The sequence below is a fragment of the Miniopterus schreibersii genome, assembly GCF_964146895.1.
Source record: "Miniopterus schreibersii genome assembly, chromosome: 19".
NCBI lineage: Eukaryota > Metazoa > Chordata > Mammalia > Chiroptera > Miniopteridae > Miniopterus > Miniopterus schreibersii.
Window position 1 is genome coordinate 12661312 of NC_138119.1, and position 16992 is coordinate 12678303.

General features: G+C 54.5%; 1 protein-coding gene and 1 pseudogene across 3 annotated transcripts; both read left to right on the top strand.

Annotated features, from left to right (window-relative positions):
* Positions 1 to 257: 257 nt before the first annotated feature.
* SLC27A3 (solute carrier family 27 member 3) lies at positions 258 to 5093 on the top strand. Of its 2 annotated transcripts, none has more exons than XM_081121513.1 (10): positions 258 to 997; positions 1334 to 1543; positions 1876 to 2034; positions 2801 to 2925; positions 3198 to 3392; positions 3498 to 3588; positions 3712 to 3910; positions 4153 to 4250; positions 4353 to 4483; positions 4790 to 5093. In XM_081121513.1, the coding sequence occupies exons 1-10, from the start codon at positions 373 to 375 to the stop codon at positions 4964 to 4966; spliced, it is 2010 nt and encodes a 669-aa protein (XP_080977639.1). In that variant the 5' UTR covers positions 258 to 372; the 3' UTR covers positions 4967 to 5093. The 2 variants fall into 2 exon arrangements, with proteins under 2 accessions (XP_080977639.1, XP_080977640.1); XM_081121514.1 differs by having other exon boundaries at positions 724 to 997; positions 1306 to 1543.
* A 2348-nt stretch (positions 5094 to 7441) lies between these two features.
* LOC308549346 (immunoglobulin superfamily DCC subclass member 3-like) lies at positions 7442 to 13630 on the top strand (annotated as a pseudogene). Its single transcript has 8 exons — positions 7442 to 7607; positions 11191 to 11562; positions 11695 to 11860; positions 12133 to 12362; positions 12691 to 12852; positions 12940 to 13126; positions 13247 to 13354; positions 13497 to 13630. The product of its transcript is annotated as an immunoglobulin superfamily DCC subclass member 3-like (transcript).
* The last annotated feature ends 3362 nt before the right edge of the window (positions 13631 to 16992 follow it).

Below are 16992 nucleotides of genomic sequence, written 5' to 3' on the forward strand. Positions count from 1 at the left end.
TCAGACCTGGACGCCAAAGTCCAGCCAGATGCCTAAACCGCCCTTGAGAAGGGACCTAAAATGAGATGACCCTGGGATTAAGGGAAGGCTTGAGCACCACCCAGGACCTGGTGAGAGGTTCAGCCGAGTAGCCGAGAAGGAGCGCGCCCAGGGCGGAGCGTAGGGGTGGGGAGGCCGGGAGGGGGGGGGCGGCCCCCACCTCCGCCCCCACTCTTCTTGGGGGGGGGAAGGGGCGTGTGCCAGCGCACGCGCGCTCCAGGGGAGGAGCGGTCTCCGAGCCAGAAGGAGAGGCCCCAGCTTTTCGGAAGCGAGTATCAGGGCTGGCAGTGAGCGGCTGGGGTCAGACGTCGCCAAGTCGAGGAAGAGGACACCATGGCTGCCCTCCTCCTGCTGCCCCTGCTGCTGCTGCTGCCGCTGCTACTGCACCTCTGGCCACAGTGGCGCTGGTTGGCGGCAGACTTGGCCTTCGCGGTACGCGCCCTACGATGCAAACGCGCGCTCAGAGCACGCGCCCTGGCCGCGGCCGCAGGCAACCCGCAGAGTCCCGAGGGAGGCTGCAGCCTGGCCTGGCGCCTCGCGCAACTGGCTCGCGAGCGGCCGACGCACACCTTCCTCATCCACGGCGCGCGGCGGTTTAGCTACGCCGAGGCCGAGAGCCAGAGCAACCGCGCGGCGCGCGCCTTCCTGCGCGCACGGGGCTGGGAAGGGGGCCCCGGCGGCAGCAGCAGCGGCAGCCGTTCGGTGGGCGCCAGGGAGGGCGAGGAGGCAGCCGGAAGCCGTGAGGCGCGGGCAGCGAGGGAAGGGGATGGCGCGGCCCCTCTGGCACCCGGGGCCACCGTGGCGCTGCTCCTCCCTGCCAGCCCGGAGTTCTTGTGGCTCTGGTTCGGGCTGGCCAAGGCCGGCCTGCTCACGGCCTTTGTGCCCACCGCCCTGCGCCGAGGACCCCTCCTGCACTGCCTCCGCAGCTGCGGGGCGAGCGCACTGGTGCTGGCGCCAGGTAAGGCTGGAGCGCCCTGCGGGGCGGGGCTGGCCGGAAAGGGGCGTGTTGGAGGTCGGCAGGGACCGAAGAACTTTTCCTGGGGTTCGCAAAGGGTGGGGACACGTCTCTGGATTTGCGAAGGGATGGAGCTGGGTCTTTGGTTTCCCAAGGATTCCCGAAGAGTCGGGCTCCAGGTCCCAGGCCAGTGATGGGATGTCCATACTCTACTCTCACCCTAGAGCAGTATGGGGCGGGGGAAGCGGGGAGAGTGGCGACGCACCTAAGCTAAGGGGTGGCGAAGGCTTCTGCGCGGCGGGAGGTAGAGCCTCGGAACTGCCTTCCTACCGCATCCAGAGTTCCTGGAGTCCCTGGAGCCTGACCTGCCGGCCCTGAGAGCAATGGGGCTCCACCTGTGGGCTGCAGGCACTGAAACCAGTTCTGCTGGAATCAGCAATTTGCTGGCTGAGGTCTCGGCTGAAGTGGATGCCCCTGTGCCCGGGTACCTATCTGCTCCCCAGAGCATAATGGACACGTGCCTGTACATCTTCACCTCTGGCACTACTGGTAAGAGCTGGTAGCCATGCTTACCTCCCAGAAAGTAAGGCAGAGGAAAGGCAAGGGTCTGGGAACAGGAGGACTCCTCAACTCCCAGACCACCCCTCCAAACCCCTCAGAGGGGATGCTGATCCCAGTGGCCGCGTCCTCTCTCACCAGCCTCTCACCCCTGACCGTTTCCCCACCTCCCTAAACTTCCCACATTTCCAAGATAGTCTGGCCTCCCTTCTCAGCTTCAGTCTTGCCTCTCTGCCTCTTTCTGTGGGAAACCCAGCAGGGGCGAAGAAGGAGACAGGGCATGGAGCTGAGCCCCTTCCCCCCATCTCTTCCCCACCCCCCAGGCCTCCCCAAGGCTGCTCGGATCAGTCACCTGAAGGTCCTGCAGTGCCAGGGGTTCTACCAGCTGTGTGGTGCCCACCAGGAGGATGTGATCTACGTGGCCCTCCCACTCTACCACATGTCTGGCTCTCTGTTGGGCATCGTGGGCTGCTTGGGCATTGGTCAGTCTCCCCTACCCAACCCCCATTCAGTCCTCTGTCACACATTTAGTAAGCACCTGTTGTGGTGCTTACCTGAGATGCCCCTGAGTCCTTCAGGTAGAGAATCCAGAGCCTATTCTCCAGGAGGAGGTAGGGCCTATTCTCCAGGAGCTCCTGGTGCAATGGAGAAATGTCACCTGCACAGACCTGCAGACTGAGCAATTTGGAAGGCCATATGGTTCACAGAACTCCAGATTCCAGGGCCAAGGGGATGGAAGAGCTGGGAATGTCAGCCCAGGAGGAGGCAAATGGAGAAGAGGGTTGGGACTTGGGGCAGAGTACAGAGATGGACTGTTTGGGGATGGGGAGAGGAAAAGGGCATTAACCTCTCTGAGGCACAGGTGGAAAAGGAAGAGGGCCAACTTGGCTGGCCCACAAGTGAGAATGCCACAGGGGCTCAGCCGGCGTGGCTCAGCGGTTGAGCATCGTCCTACGATCCAGGAGATCCCAGGGTTTGATTCCCAGTCAGAGCGCATTCCCGGGTTGTGGGCTCCATCCCCAGTAGGGAGTGTGCAGGAGGCAGCTGATCAATGACTCATCATTGATGTTTCTATCTCCATCTCCCTTCCTCTCTCTGAAATCAATAAAAATATTTTTTAAAAAAAAAAAAAAAGGAATGCCACAGGGGAGCTGCACTACTGTGCAAGCTAGTATCTGGGAAGAAGGGGGCAGGGCTCCCCCGATAGCCTTTAACCTCACCTCTTTCCTCCCTCCCCACTTCTGGCAGGGGCCACCGTGGTGCTGAAGTCCAAGTTCTCAGCTGGTCAGTTCTGGGAGGACTGCCAGAAGCACAGGGTGACGGTGTTCCAGTACATCGGGGAGTTATGCCGTTATCTTGTCAACCAGCCCCCGGTGCGTGGGCACAGATGCTGGCAGAGCCGCCAAGGCAGGGAGACCGGCAGTTGACAGGAGACACTGAGACAGTTGTCTGGGAGTTAGAGGGAGAGGCAGCAAGAGGAAAATGGCAGGGTAGAGTAGGAATCCTGGAATGGTGGGACATCTGACGCCTGGGGAACCTGAGCATCACAGTGGAAAGGACTTCTGGGGAATGGGGAACAGGACTTCGCTTTGGGGAGCTGGCATCTTGGTGTTGAAGCTCCTGTCCCTCTCTGCAATCCTCTCAGAACCAGGCAGAACGTGGACATAAGGTCCGACTGGCAGTGGGCAGTGGGCTGCGCCCAGACACCTGGGAGCGTTTTGTGCGGCGCTTCGGGCCCCTGCAGGTGCTGGAGACATATGGACTGACAGAGGGGAACGTGGCCACTTTCAACTACACGGGACAGCGGGGTGCTGTGGGCCGAGCTTCCTGGCTTTATAAGGTGAGGGGTAAGAAGGAAACTGGAGACCCCATGGGACAGGGGGATTGGCTGGGAGGGGGCTCATGCAACTGAAATGACCCAGTACCTGGGTCTCCCTTCCACCAGCATGTCTTCCCCTTCTCTTTGATTCGCTATGATGTCACCACAGGGGAGCCATTTCGGGACACCCAAGGGCACTGTGTGGCCACATCTCCAGGTCTGTGCTCAGGTGGGGGGGTGGTAAAGCTGGCAAGGGAGGATTGGCATTAGAGGATGGGGTGGGAGGCAGGAGGCTCCAGGGGAGATGGGCAGCCACCCCTGACCCCAGTTACTCTGCTAGGTGAGCCAGGGCTACTGGTGGCCCCAGTAAGCCAGCAGTCCCCATTCCTGGGCTATGCTGGGGCGCCAGAGCTGGCCCAGGGAAAGCTGCTTAAGAATGTCTTCCGGCCTGGGGATGTTTTCTTCAACACTGGGGACCTGTTGGTCTGTGATGACCAGGGCTTTCTTCGCTTCCATGATCGGACTGGAGACACCTTCAGGTATCTGCCCGTAACTTTGATTCCTTCCTGGGCATCTCATCTCTGTGGCCCAGGCCCCCTAAATCTCAGCTCCCTAATCCCCTGCTCCAACCCAGCTCCTCGTCTAACCTCACATCTCAGACCTAAACACTGCTTCCTGTGACCGTCTGGCACCCTGCCCTCATCTCTGACACCCGTCTTCCCACCCAGTTCTTAAGGCTCTGATTCCTGACTCCTAGTTTTGAATCTCTGCTTTCTGGCAGGTGGAAGGGGGAGAACGTGGCCACGACTGAGGTGGCAGAGGCCTTGGAGGCCCTGGATTTTCTACAGGAGGTGAACGTCTATGGAGTCACTGTGCCAGGTGCCCAAGCATGGGAGGTGGGGGGCACCTGGCCCACCTCCCTGAATTGATATGACTTGGGTGTGGGGAGCGTGACGCTGAGTCATCCCCCAACATCTCCAGGGCATGAAGGCAGGGCTGGAATGGCAGCCCTGGTTCTGCGTCCCCCGCACTCGTTGGACCTTGTGCAGCTCTACACCTATGTTTCTGAGAACTTGCCACCTTATGCCTGGCCCCGGTTCCTAAGGCTCCAGGTAACCATCCACTCCTGCTGTGACCTCTTGCCCCATATATGCACAGCAATCGGTGGCTCCCAAACCCCACAAAGGGACTCCCACGTAATACACTCTGAAGAGAAAGAGCAGCTCCTTCCCAGACGTGCTCCTTGCCCCTTCATTATCCAGACTTGGCTCCTTCTCTTTCCTGTCACCTCCTCCCCTAAACCCCCACCTCATTACCCCCCTTTGCCAGACCTGCCCTTAATAATATTCAGGCAACTCACCTGAGCCACTTGGGCAGAGTACCCTTCCCTTCAACTCCCTTTGACGCCCCCTTCCCAGGAGTCTCTGGCCACCACAGAGACCTTCAAGCAGCAGAAGGTTCGGATGGCAAAGGAGGGCTTTGACCCGAGCACACTGTCCGACCCACTCTACATTCTGGACCTGGCTGGGGGCGCCTACCTGCCCCTCACACCCGCCCGGTACAGAGCCCTCCTGGCTGGGGACCTTCGAATCTGAGAGCCCTCCATGCCCAGCTGAGAGGGGCTTTGTGGGGTGGGGGTGTTGCAGGTGCACCGGGGCTGTCCGGGATCTTTTCTATACCAGATTTGTAATCATTATTTTGTAATAAATGTGGCCAGAGCCAGTTTGGCTGTCTTTCTCATGTCTAGTACATCTTCCCTGTCTGCTAAGGAACTTTTTCCCTCCGATGTTTGCTCCTGGCACAGAGCCAGGGCCCTCCTGCCCTGACTTTATGTGGGCCTCGGTGTTTTTCCTCTCAGGTGACCCCAGATGATCCTTGTTCTTGGTGAACCCTGGTGACTGATGTCTGTCTGTGCTCTTGTATATCTGGTCCCAGCTTCACTCTGAGTTCAGGGCCCCCACTACTTTCTCCCGTGAGCTGCAGGCCTCCAGGGGTTGATTCGAAGGCAGAGGTGGTCAGAAACACTGCCCCAAACTGTCTCCACAAACTCAGTGGTGGGGCCTGGGGAAGTCTCCATGAGGAAAAACAAAGGTTTGATTTTGGGGAAAAGGACACTGTAGGCACCGCTCTCCCTCACAGCTGTCTCTGATAAGCCAGTCAGTGAGGAGGAAGGGCAGGGTCACGCAGCCTCCCAACTCAGGTGTTCCCAGTTTCACCTCATCTTAGTCATGTTCCCTTAAGTAGCAGGCGAGGCTGGGGCCCCGCAGGTTCTGGGAAGAGTGAGACTGAGGACCCTCCTTGGAGCAGGGCTCAGAGTGCATGTGTGCCTGTGGCAGCAGGAGGGATGGAGAAATCAAAAGGAAAAAGGCCCCTCCGGCCAGTCTGGCTCAGTGGTTGGAGCGCCGGCCTGCAGACTGAAGGGTCCTGGGCTCGATTCTGGCCAAGGGCACGTGCCTCGGTTGCAGGCTCGATCGGGGCACATGTGGAAGGCAACCAATCTGTGTCTCACATCAATGTTCAGTGTTTCTCTCCCTCCCTCCCTCCCTCCCTCCCTCTTGCTCTGAAAATCGATGGAAAAAATATCTTCAGCTGAGGATTAAAAAAAAAGGAAAAAGACCTTGATCCCCAAATGAGGTATCAAAGTTAATCATTTAAAAGCCTAAACTGGCTCAGCCGGGCGTGGCTCAGCGGTTGAGCATCTGCCTAGGATCCAGGCGATCGGAGTTTGATTCCCGGTCAGGGCACAGGCCTGGGTTGTGGACTCGATCAATGACCCTCTCATCATTGATGTTTCTCTCTCCTCTCCTCTCTCTGAAATCAATAAAGATATATTTAAAAAGAAAAGCTTGAAATGATCAAACTCCTGCTTCTCCTAGAACTAAAGCCGCCTCTGTTTTAAGCTGTGGGTCCTCGCCTTTTCTGCTACTTCCCCTTTTGTTGTCTTTCCCCTTCCAACTCCTCTCCCCACATGAGGAAGCACCCTACCACCAACCTGGGGTCCCTGTGGCTAACCCTCCAGTTCCAAAATGAACACCTCGCTCACCACCCCCCCGCCCCCAACAAACCCAATTCAGCGTCACCAACTGACTAGTTGAGGTGCACATTGGGGTGTGTAGGGTGACATCTTCCCACACTGACCAATAAACGAAGAATTTAGCTTATTCTGCTCACTCTCTAATCTGCCAGTGGCCTAAGAATGGTTTTATATTTTCACATGGTTAAGGAAATCAAAAGGATATTACACGACATGTAAAAATTATATGGCATTCAGAGTCCAGTGTTTATAGTTTTATTGGGACAGGCCCCGCTCATTTCTTTATAGGTTGTCTGCGGCTGCTTCTGTGTTACAGAAGCAGAGATGAGTAGTGGCAGAGACCGTACGGCCTGCAAAGCATGAAATATTTACTATGTGGCCCTTAAGAGAAACACCGCGCCGCCCGCTGCGGGGCGCCGGCCGCAGTCCTCCCGCGCGCAGGGCGAGCCCGCGCTGGCCCGGCTCCCGCGGCGCCCGGCGGGGCGGGGCCGCCGGCTCCCGGCCTGGGCGCCGCTCGGGACCACGAGGCTGGAAAGGCCCTACCCCGCGGCAGCCCGGCTCCTCTCCCACCTACCGCCGGCCGGCTGGCGCCCCAGGGGCCACGTCCCCACGGCGGGCGCCCCTCCAGGCCCGGAGGCGACCCGGGGTCTCCGGCCACAGAGAGGCGCCTGCGCACTCGGGCGCCGCCGTCCGCGCTCCCGCGGAAGCCGGAGGGGCGGGGCCGAGCTGCCTGGAGTTCTCCTCTGCGCCTCTAGGGGGCAACCGCACGGAGCAATTATTTTTTGAGATGTAATTCACATACCATAAAAATCGTTCTTCAAAAATGTAGACTTGAGTTTTTAGTGTATTCATAAGTTTGTGCAACTATAGGCACTACCTAATTTAGAACATTTTCATCACCCCCAAATGAAACCCCTACCCACTGGCAGTCACTCTCCATTTCCCTCCCCCAAGGCCCTGGCAACCACCAGAATCAACTTTTGTGTATGGTGACTTTCACTTACCATAACGTTTTCGAGGTTCATCCCGTTGGGGCATGTATCAGTACTTTTTTGTTTTGTTAATCCTCAGGGTCACACTGCTGCCTGGTGGCATCCTCCACATCACCAGTGTGAGCCAGACTGAGGTGGGCACCTACCGCTGTGTGGCACGCAATGTGGCCAATACCCAGCACAGCCAGGATGCCCAGCTCACCCTGAGTGGTAAGCAAGGACCAGGGGAATCAGAGTGGGCACCAGGCAGAGAGGAGGGCATGGGGAGCTGGTGCCACTGGGAGTAGGTGTGGCCTATGTGGTTGTAGGTGGTACAGATACTTTTTAAGACAGACAGTTGGAGCACCTATTGTCTGTGAGCACTGCTGGTTGTGGGGGTGCAGCAGTAAGCAGCCCAAACATCTTGGTACAGAGGGAGGGGCCATGGGAACCCAGGGGAAGGGCCTCTAACCCAGCTGTAGGCTGGAGATGGTCAGGGGCTTCAGGAGTAAGCTCTACTAAGCTGGATGTCGAAGGGGGACATTTCCTTGTGTAAAGGCACAAGGTGAGAATAGAGTGGGCCCAACCGGGGGTAACAGAGTCGTTGTAGGCCAGCCCCATTGTGGAAAGGAGTTGGGACTTGATCCAGAAGGCTGTGGGAACCCTTGGGTTTAGAGTGGGGGGCTCAGAGTCAGTCTGTGTCTTGGTTGGGGTGGATGCCTGGGTGCAGTTGTGTGTGTGTGTGTACATGCGAGGGTGTGCCTGTGTTTGTACCTGTGTGTGCTTGCATGTTTTCTCCTTGGGGTTAGGACAATAGCTTCGTACCTGAGATGAAACACCCAGGATGACCCCAAGTGCAGGCCTAGGGGGGTGGGAGAGTTTTGTGCCCAATGCAAGGCTCCCACCAGAGCCTCTGAGGAGCTGGTACCTAGCAGGAGACTAGGATGAGACAGACACCTCAGCCTGAAGGGGACGCCACAGGTGTATGAGGTGGCAGCGCACCTGAACTGTCCACTAGGGGGCTCCATAGTAGAAATAACAAGGGAACCTTGGGAAAGTGTCCTGGAACCTTGGCATAGACTTCCAAAACATTTCTGACAAAATTTCACCAAAGGATGTATAACTTTTTTTTTTTTTTAAGTTATTGTGAGAACTCCCAGAAATATCACCTGTTTGTTTTATTACAAAATGTGTTTTTATTGGTTTTGGAGAGAGGGAGGGAGAGGGTCACCCCCTACTGGGGATGGGGCCCCCAACCCAGGCATGTGCCCTGACCTGGAATTGAACCATGACCTCTCGGTACATGGGAGGTCGATCACTCAACCAACTGAGGCAAACCGGCCATGGTCAAAAGATGTATAACTTTTATTTTCTTTTGTATGTATATACACATATATATATTTAAGAAGTTCACTGATTTTTTTTTTTAATCCTCACCAGAGGATATTTTTTTCCATTGCTTTTTCAGAGAGAGTGGAAGGGGGAGAGAGAGGGGGGGGAGAAGAGAGAGAGAGAGAGAGAGAGAGAGAGAGAGAGAGAGAGAGAGAAAAGAAAGAAAGAAAGAAAGAAAGAAAGAAAGAAAGAAAGAAAGAAAGAAAGAAAGAAAGAAAGAAAGAAAGAAAGAAAGAAAGAAAGAAAGAAAGAAAGAAAGAAAGAAAGAAAAAGAGAAACACTGATGTGAAAGAAACATTGATTGGCTGCCTCTCCACAGGGGCCAGGGATTGAGCCTACAACTGAGGTATGTGCCCTTGGCTGGAATCGAACCTGGGACCCTTCAGTCCACAGCCTGACGCTCTAACCACGGAGCAAAATCTGCTAGAGCAGTTGCATAACTTTTAAATTGAAGACTGAAAGGGAAAGGGAGGGAGCTGTCGTGTCTCTGATCTGGAACCAACCTAGAAACTGAAAGCATAGAGTGGGGTTCAGGGGCTCCTCCCTGAGAGCAGAGGGGAGTCTGGGTGGGGTTCCTCTGGCTTCCCGCTTCCCATTCCCATCAACCACCTGGGGCAGGAGGGCAGGGCAGGATGCCATGCTTCCATGATGCTCGGTGCTCCCGGTCAAATGCCAGGGTAGCGGGCATGCATGATCCTCCATCCTGCTGCCCTTGGAGGCAAGGAAATGAATGACCAGAGTCTCAGGAGTCAGGAGGCGGAGCAAGCTCTGTTGGGGGCAGAGGATCAACCAGTAGCAGAGGGTTCCCAGGTTTCCTGAATGTTGAGAAACAGCTGGGGTCAGTGCAGCCTCTTTCCCAGGGACAGGAGCTGGGGACCAAGGCCCTAAACCATTCACTCCTAAAGCACTCCCCTGGGGTGGGTCTGACTCTGGGCAGCACCAGGGAGGCAGGATTTCCCAGACTCTCAAGGTGCTAACATTGGCAGGAGGGGTATGTTCTCAGCTGGCCAGTGTCTCCAAGACCCAGGTTTGAGTCCCATTTCTGCCAGTCCCACTGACATTGGACAAGTTACTCAACCTCTCTGACACGTGGTCTTCTCATCTGTAAACTGGAGAAATTAAAGCACTTGCCTCCCAGGCTTTAGTGAGGATGAAGTGAGACAAGGCTTGTGTGCTCACAGTACAATGCCCGGGAATGAGGAGGGGTTCAGCCAGTGGTAGACAAAGTGTCCAAGTTCTACCCCAGGAAACAGTCTGACCAGGTGGAACACAGCCTCCTTGGTCAAGGCCAGGATGTTTCAGGACAGCCCCTGGCTGAACTGGAGCTTAAGAGACAAAGTGAGGAGAATCTGGCTCCAAGTAGGAATGGATGGATGGATGAATGAATGAAATACTATTCTAGGCCTTGAGGAATATTTAAAGATTTGTAAGACTTTATACAAGTCCTTGAGAAAATTTTTAGAGACACAAAATTTTGTATGAGGTTCTTAATAAAGGACATATATGAAAGGGTCAAAGATATGTTACAAAGTCTCATAAAATACAAAGCGGAAAAACAAAAAAGAAGGGGACAGGATAAAGGAAAACAAAAGCCTATTTATCCCTCTGTTGTCATAGCCACACTTTCAGTGTGAGAACAGCACCTCGCCATGGTACCCCCAGTGATGATTTGTTAAATAACCTAATAAAATGGGAGAGGGTGGCTTAAAACAAAGATGCCATTTAGACCCAAATAGTGTATAGTAAACCTTTGATTTTGTGGACCTCGATTTAACAGACTTCGGATTTAATGGACAAAATTTCTGGTCCGTGTGTCATATGTAAAAATTAATACCCTGTTAATTTTAAAATGCTTTTAACAAAGATTTGCTTATAATTAAATTAACAGGTTATTTTTTTGTTATTAATTCACTGTTATTTTAAACAAATTTTAGCGAATAGGCCATGTTTGAAAAAACACTGTAGTAATTTCACTGACATAAATATTACATATTTACAACTATAGTCTACATATTTATTTATTTTTAGTATGTTTTTATTGATTTCAGAGAGAGGAAGGGGGAAAGAGATAGAAACATCAATGACGAGAGTCACTGATCAGCTGCCTCCTGCACGCCCCCTGCTGGGGATCAAGCTGGCCATTCGGGCATGCGCCATGACTGGGAATTGAACCGAGATCTTCTGGATCATAGATCGATGTTCAACCGGCCGGGCCCAGAGCTTCTTCCCTGATGCATGCTGCCATGGGACCTTGGGCACATCATTGTCTTTATTTGTAAACTGGGAATAAAATAGCAGCTGCTAAGTGCCACTCTGAGGTCTGGTGACTTGAGGATTAGAAAGGGGCTCTGGGAGAAGTAGGGACTGGGTGTGGGGGGAGGTTCTATTTCTTGATCTCTCAACTTGCTGTCCCACCTCACAGTGGGATCCCTAAGGATGCTACAGGAGCCCGAGATCCTGTCGGGACCTCAGAACCTGATGCTTACAGTGCACCAAACGGCGGTGCTGGAGTGCATTGCCACCGGCCACCCAAGGGCACTGGTCTCCTGGAGCTGCCTGGGTGCGCAGCTGCTCTGTCCCACTTCCCCCAGCCCCCAGCCCCTTGACCTTTGCCAGCCCTGACCCCTCGCCTCCCTGCAGACGGCTGCTCCATCGGCGTGGAGGGGATCCAAGTCCTGGGCACCGGGAACCTCATGGTCTCTGATGTGTCAGTCCAGCATTCAGGCATCTATGTCTGTGCTGCCAACGGGCACCCGTGTACAGCGCACAGCACAGGGAGTCGTGCTTGTGCAGGGTGAGGGCCCAGTATAGAGGGTCCAGGGGCATCCCATCCCCCCATGGGAACCTGGATGGGGAAGGGGGAGGGCAGGAGGGGGACAAGAGACCAGGCCTCATGGCACCTTTCCTTCCACTGTTGCCTGCCCAGTTCCCCCCAAGTTTGTCCAGCGGCCACAGTCCTTGTACAAGCCTCCAGGCAGCAGTGCCATCTTCACCTGCGTGGCCCAGGGTGTCCCTGGGCTCCGTGTGGTCTGGTTGAAGAATGGGAAGGCGCTGAGTCCTGGAGATAACATTCGGCTGACCCAAAACAACAGGTATTGGTGTCTTGCCCCCTCCCTTTTCCTGCCTGTCAAATAGGTACCCTCACCCACCCCCTTCCCCACCTACACATAACCGTACCTAAGTCTACTCTCCTATAATCCACATAAACCCCCAGCAAGTGCCCCCACCCACAGGAGGCTTGGCCTAGCTGATCCACTGCAAGGAATGCCCACACACAGGTCTGTGGGTCTCTGAGACAGCAGCCACCCCACCAGACAGGGGGCTTGGTGGGAAAGAGCCCCCAGCAGCTGTGGTCTTCCCCTAGCACGTTGATGCTGGCAGGGGTCTCGGCCGAGGACAAGGCCATCAACCAATGTGTGGCAGAGAACACTGCGGGCTCCAACCTGGCTGTGACAGGGGACCCAGAGCCACCCTCTACCCCCAGGGGCCTGAGCGCGATGGCTCTGTCCACCTCTGCCATTCGAGTGTCCTGGGAAGCGCCTCCCTCCAACAGGGACATCATCGGCTATGTGCTGAACCTCCGACCTGTGGGAGGTGGGTATGGGCGGGTGAACAGGGGTCCCTGGTTCCAGCCCACCTCTACCCGTGAGTGGTGTGTTTCTGGGCAAGTTCTTCTCGCTCTTCACAACCCCAGGCCCATCTAGACTCTTGCTGGGCCTCTGGAGCTGTGGTCCTCTGGTGCTTCCTTGTGCTCCTTGGCCCTTTCCCATCCTCAGCCTTTCTCACTCTAGCTCCAACTTCTGCAGCCCCTTCCCTGCTCTCCAGCCAGGCACCAGGAGGGGCTTCATGCCCACTGTGTGGGCTGGGGATGTCTGTAGTGAGGGAGTGGGATGCTGAGTTGCCAAGCTGCCCTGTTCCTCAGAGCCAGCTGGCCTGGGGCTCCAAGAGGCCATGGGGAACAGCACCTTTGAGCATGTCTTCTCCAACCTGGAGCCTGCCAGTCTATTCCATCCACCTGTGGGCCTACTCGACGGAGGGTGCAGCCAAGACTCTGCCTCCATCCACGCCTCCACCATGGGTAGCAGTGAGTGACAGCCCCTGCAGCCTTGTAGAGCTCCTCCTGGCCTCAGGCAGACGGGCTGCCAAGTGGCTCATCCTATTTCCTCTGCAGCCCCTGCAGCCCTGGGCTTCTCCACTGAGTGCTCAATGCTACCTCCATGCAGGCCTCCTGGGAGCTGCCACCCCAGTTGGGGCCCATCCAGGGCTTCAAATTCTTTCACCACAAGTTGTCAGCAGCCCATTTTGAGGGACCCCTGCTTTGGCTAGCAGTGTCAGCTCCTTCCTCTATACAGATCTGGGTGAGGCTCTGAACCTTCTTGTGCCCCGCCTGAATCCCCTTCTCAGTGGGGTCTTGCCCCAGGCACTGTGTTTCCTACCCAGAAAGTCCTATTCCCCTCACAATCTCCTGCTCCCCGCAGAGCCAGGAGCCCTCTATGAGATCAAGCTCCAGGCATTTAATGGCAATGGGGATGGTGACAGCAGTGCTCACTTGGTCTCTTTGCGTGATGTGTCCCTGGCCACCGCTGGTGAGTGGGGTCCAGTAGGAGGGTAGTAGGCCTGGAGTCAGAGAAGGCTCCTCCTATAAGACCATGGCTGGCAGTCTTCAGGGGGGAGGAGCCGGGCTTTGCCTCCATCCTGGTCTTCTGACAGATGGCACTGTGTCCACAGAGTCCAAAGCTGGGTGCTTATGCAGCCAGGATGAGAGCAGCTCACTACCTGGGGTTGTGGTGGGCATTCACATGGGCCTGGCTGCCCTCATTGTTTGCCTCCTCTGCCTCCTCCTGGGCTGGAGACATAGGTAAGGGTCAAGATGGAGAATTTGGAAAACTGCTAGAAAGATGGCTTGCATGACTGTGGCTTAGGGCCAAAGAGCAAGAAGGAGACCTTATCCATTACTTGTCCACTTTTTAAAAAAATATATATCTTTATTGATTTCAGAGAGAGAAAAGGAGAGGGAGAGAGATAGAAATATCAATCATGAGAGTCACTGATCAACTGCCTCCTGCACGCTCCCAACTGGGGATCGAGCCCGCAACCCGGGCATGTGCCCTGACTGGGAATCGAACCCTGATCACATGGGTCCTAGGTCGATGCTCAACCGCTGAGCCACGCCTGGCCGGGTTAGTCCACTTTATAAACGAGGAACATGAGGCTAAGTGGGAGAACCAGTTCTGAGCTGTGTAGTATCAGGAGTAGGAGGCGGCCTGGTGGGCTGCATGAAGCAGGGCAGAGAGCACTGCGGTTCCCAAGGACAGGACAGAAGGCAGAGTGGGCCAGAGCCCCATCCCTGCCATCCTGCACAGGGGCCCAGCCTCTCCATCCCTGGGGAGTATCAACAGGATGAAGGGCGAGGGCCAACAGATGGTAAGCCAGAGGGAGGCCCCAGACAGGTCATGGTGCTGACCCTTCCTATCTGGGCAGCATCTTCTGTAGACAGGGGTCTTGAGAGTGCTGGGCAGTGCCTCACCCTGCCTCGAACAGAGCTGGGGGCCGTCGAGGCCAGGCTCTGAGTGGAGGGAAGCCGGGGAAGATTGAACCCATCACCCAGCTACGGGGATTCAAGCGAGGGGGAGTGGATAAGTGAAAGTGGTGCGCTTAGGCCGTGGGGCCAAGATCTGAACACCTCCTTTCTCTTCAAGTGACCCTGGAACAGCCGCCCTTAGCCTAGGGCCCTCCAAGTTCACTTCCTCCTAGATGCCACTAACTCTGGTCCCACCAAAGAATCTGCATCATCTGTCCCTGCCATCCCAGAGTCAGGAAAGAACCAAAATCCCTCAGCCCCTCTCGGGAGGGGCAGGCCTGACCATCAGGAGAGAGAAGAGGGTGTGATTTCTCTGTTCCTCCCTCTTCCTCAAGAAATGGGAGAATCTATGCCCTCCTAAATATACCAAGTAACCTCTAACTAAATCAAGTCAGCTGGGCGTTACCCCACCACTCCTGCCTCATAATTCCACCCAGTATACCTTCTTGATCCAAGTATGTGAATCTACCCAAAGATATGTAGCTTTAAGGGTTCCCCCCAAAGCTGGGAGGCAGGCCAGGGACTCTGTCATCACCTCCATCTCATAACCAGAATCAGTCTGAAATCTGTTTTTGTCTACTCATGCCCAAGCTGAGGTATGACCCAGGGATGGGCAACCTGCATTCCTTGTGGTCTGAGTGGGCAGATGGGCAAAGGGGGTGCCGAGTTCCTTACCCCCTTGTCCCAACAGCGTAAGAGCCCTTAACATCTGAGCTCACATAAGCTGCTTGTCTGAGCAACCAAATACGCCTCTCTCCCTTTCCAGATCCAAAGCATTGGCCCTTCTTCAGGGGGCATCCCTCCCCATTTTATTTCGATTTTTGAAAGGACGTATTAGTTTGAATTGGGGTTTTGGTGGTCTTGAATCCCTTGCAGAAAGAGTACAGAGGCTGTGAAGGACACCACCCACCTATTCCCCTCAATTCTAGGTGTCCAAAGAATGCCTCTTTCCCACTCCTCCCTCTGCAAGCCTATGGCATTCAGGGCCCTGCTGTCCCTCCTTACCCAGCTCTACCTGGCCCTAAAGCCAAGCCACAGGCTCAGGCTCTCCCTCAATCAGCCTCTCTCTCCAGGGCTGTCCAATATTGTGCCAAAAAGCGAGGAGAGCCTTGGAGGAAGGAAAACCCAGGGTTGAGGGTACCCCAAACATTGTCTCCCCTGTGCTCTTATAAAGTGATGCTAGTACCAATGACCAGACTCCAGCAAGGCTGGGCCCTGCCTCCCCACAACTGCTCCTCTGTGTGAGGGGAAGCATATTGCAGGGGACCAAGGGTTAAGAACAGCCCCAAACTTTAAGTCCTTGGGGAAATGACATCCTCTCCTCTGTGTGGGCCTGGTCTTAAGTGCTTTGTTGGAAATAAAAAACCAAAATGGAAAAACAAATTAGGATCTGGTTAATGTCCTGGGTTGAAAGGAAAACTTGGGGGAGTGGGTTGATGAGGTGGTAAGACACAGCATTCCAGGTCTTTCAGGGGATGGTGCATATAGATTAAGGAGCTATTCTGCAGTTTGCTAAGAACAGTGTGAGCTGTTGTTATAAGTTCCCACCTGGAGAAACCAGCATGTTACAAAGGATTCAGTTGCTGGAGTCTAGAGCAGTATGATGGGAAGGACTGAGGAGGGGTAGGAAACACCTCTCCCTAGGACAGAATGCAGACCCAGGCTTAGGGTTAAATGCTACCTCTGCCCGGCCGGGCATGGCTTAGCGGTTGAGCGTCGACCTAGGATCCAGGCGATCGGGGTTCGATTCCCGGTCAGGGCACATGCCTGGGTTGCGGGCTCAACCAATGACTCTCTCATCACTGATGTTTCTATCTCTCTCTCTCCCTCTCCCTTCCTCTCTCTGAAATCAATAAAGATATATTTTAAATAAATAAATAAATAAATAAATAAATAAAATAAATAAATGCTACCTCCTTCCAGATACCTTTAGACCTTAAGTCATCAGGTAACTAAAGTGGGGTCAGTGGCTTCCAGAACACTAACTCCACATAAAGGTGGAGGGGAATGTGAATACAGAAGGGTTTTAAATAACCATCACAAAGGATTGAAGGAGAGGGTACAAACCAAAGGCACCCCATGACTGTAGGGAGTACAACCCATAGCTCATCTCCCAATTACGCCTAAAATTCTCCCACCAAACTGCCCACCATGACTAAAGCACAGCCACAGGAAAGTTTAGAAACCATTCCTTTCTTTATTAAACATAGCTTGCAAGTGATAAATATTACAAAGTTTTTTTCTTTTAATCCTTTCTCCAAAAATTAGCTTATTATTTGAATCTGTCACTACTGAAATGCTCAGCAGCATCTGAAACAGATGGGAGTGTATTTGCCTTTTTGAAACCCAGTTTCTATTGGTCTTAGTCTTCATTTTAATTCCCAAACACAATGCAGAAAATTAGAATGAGTTTAAAAAAAAAAAAGGAAACTTAAAAGAGAGTTGTGCAAAAGGGTCTTGTTCCCCTCCCACCCACCCCATTCAGAGAAGGCCATTCCCCGTTCCACCTCCCTGCTCCCCACCCCCCATCCCAGTCTATCCTTTTACCTTCACCAAGGCCTCATCCATCATCCTGTATCCTCTCCAGGCTTTACCAGCCAAGAACCTAAAGCGTGTGGGAGTACTTAGCCCAGGCTCTGGGGA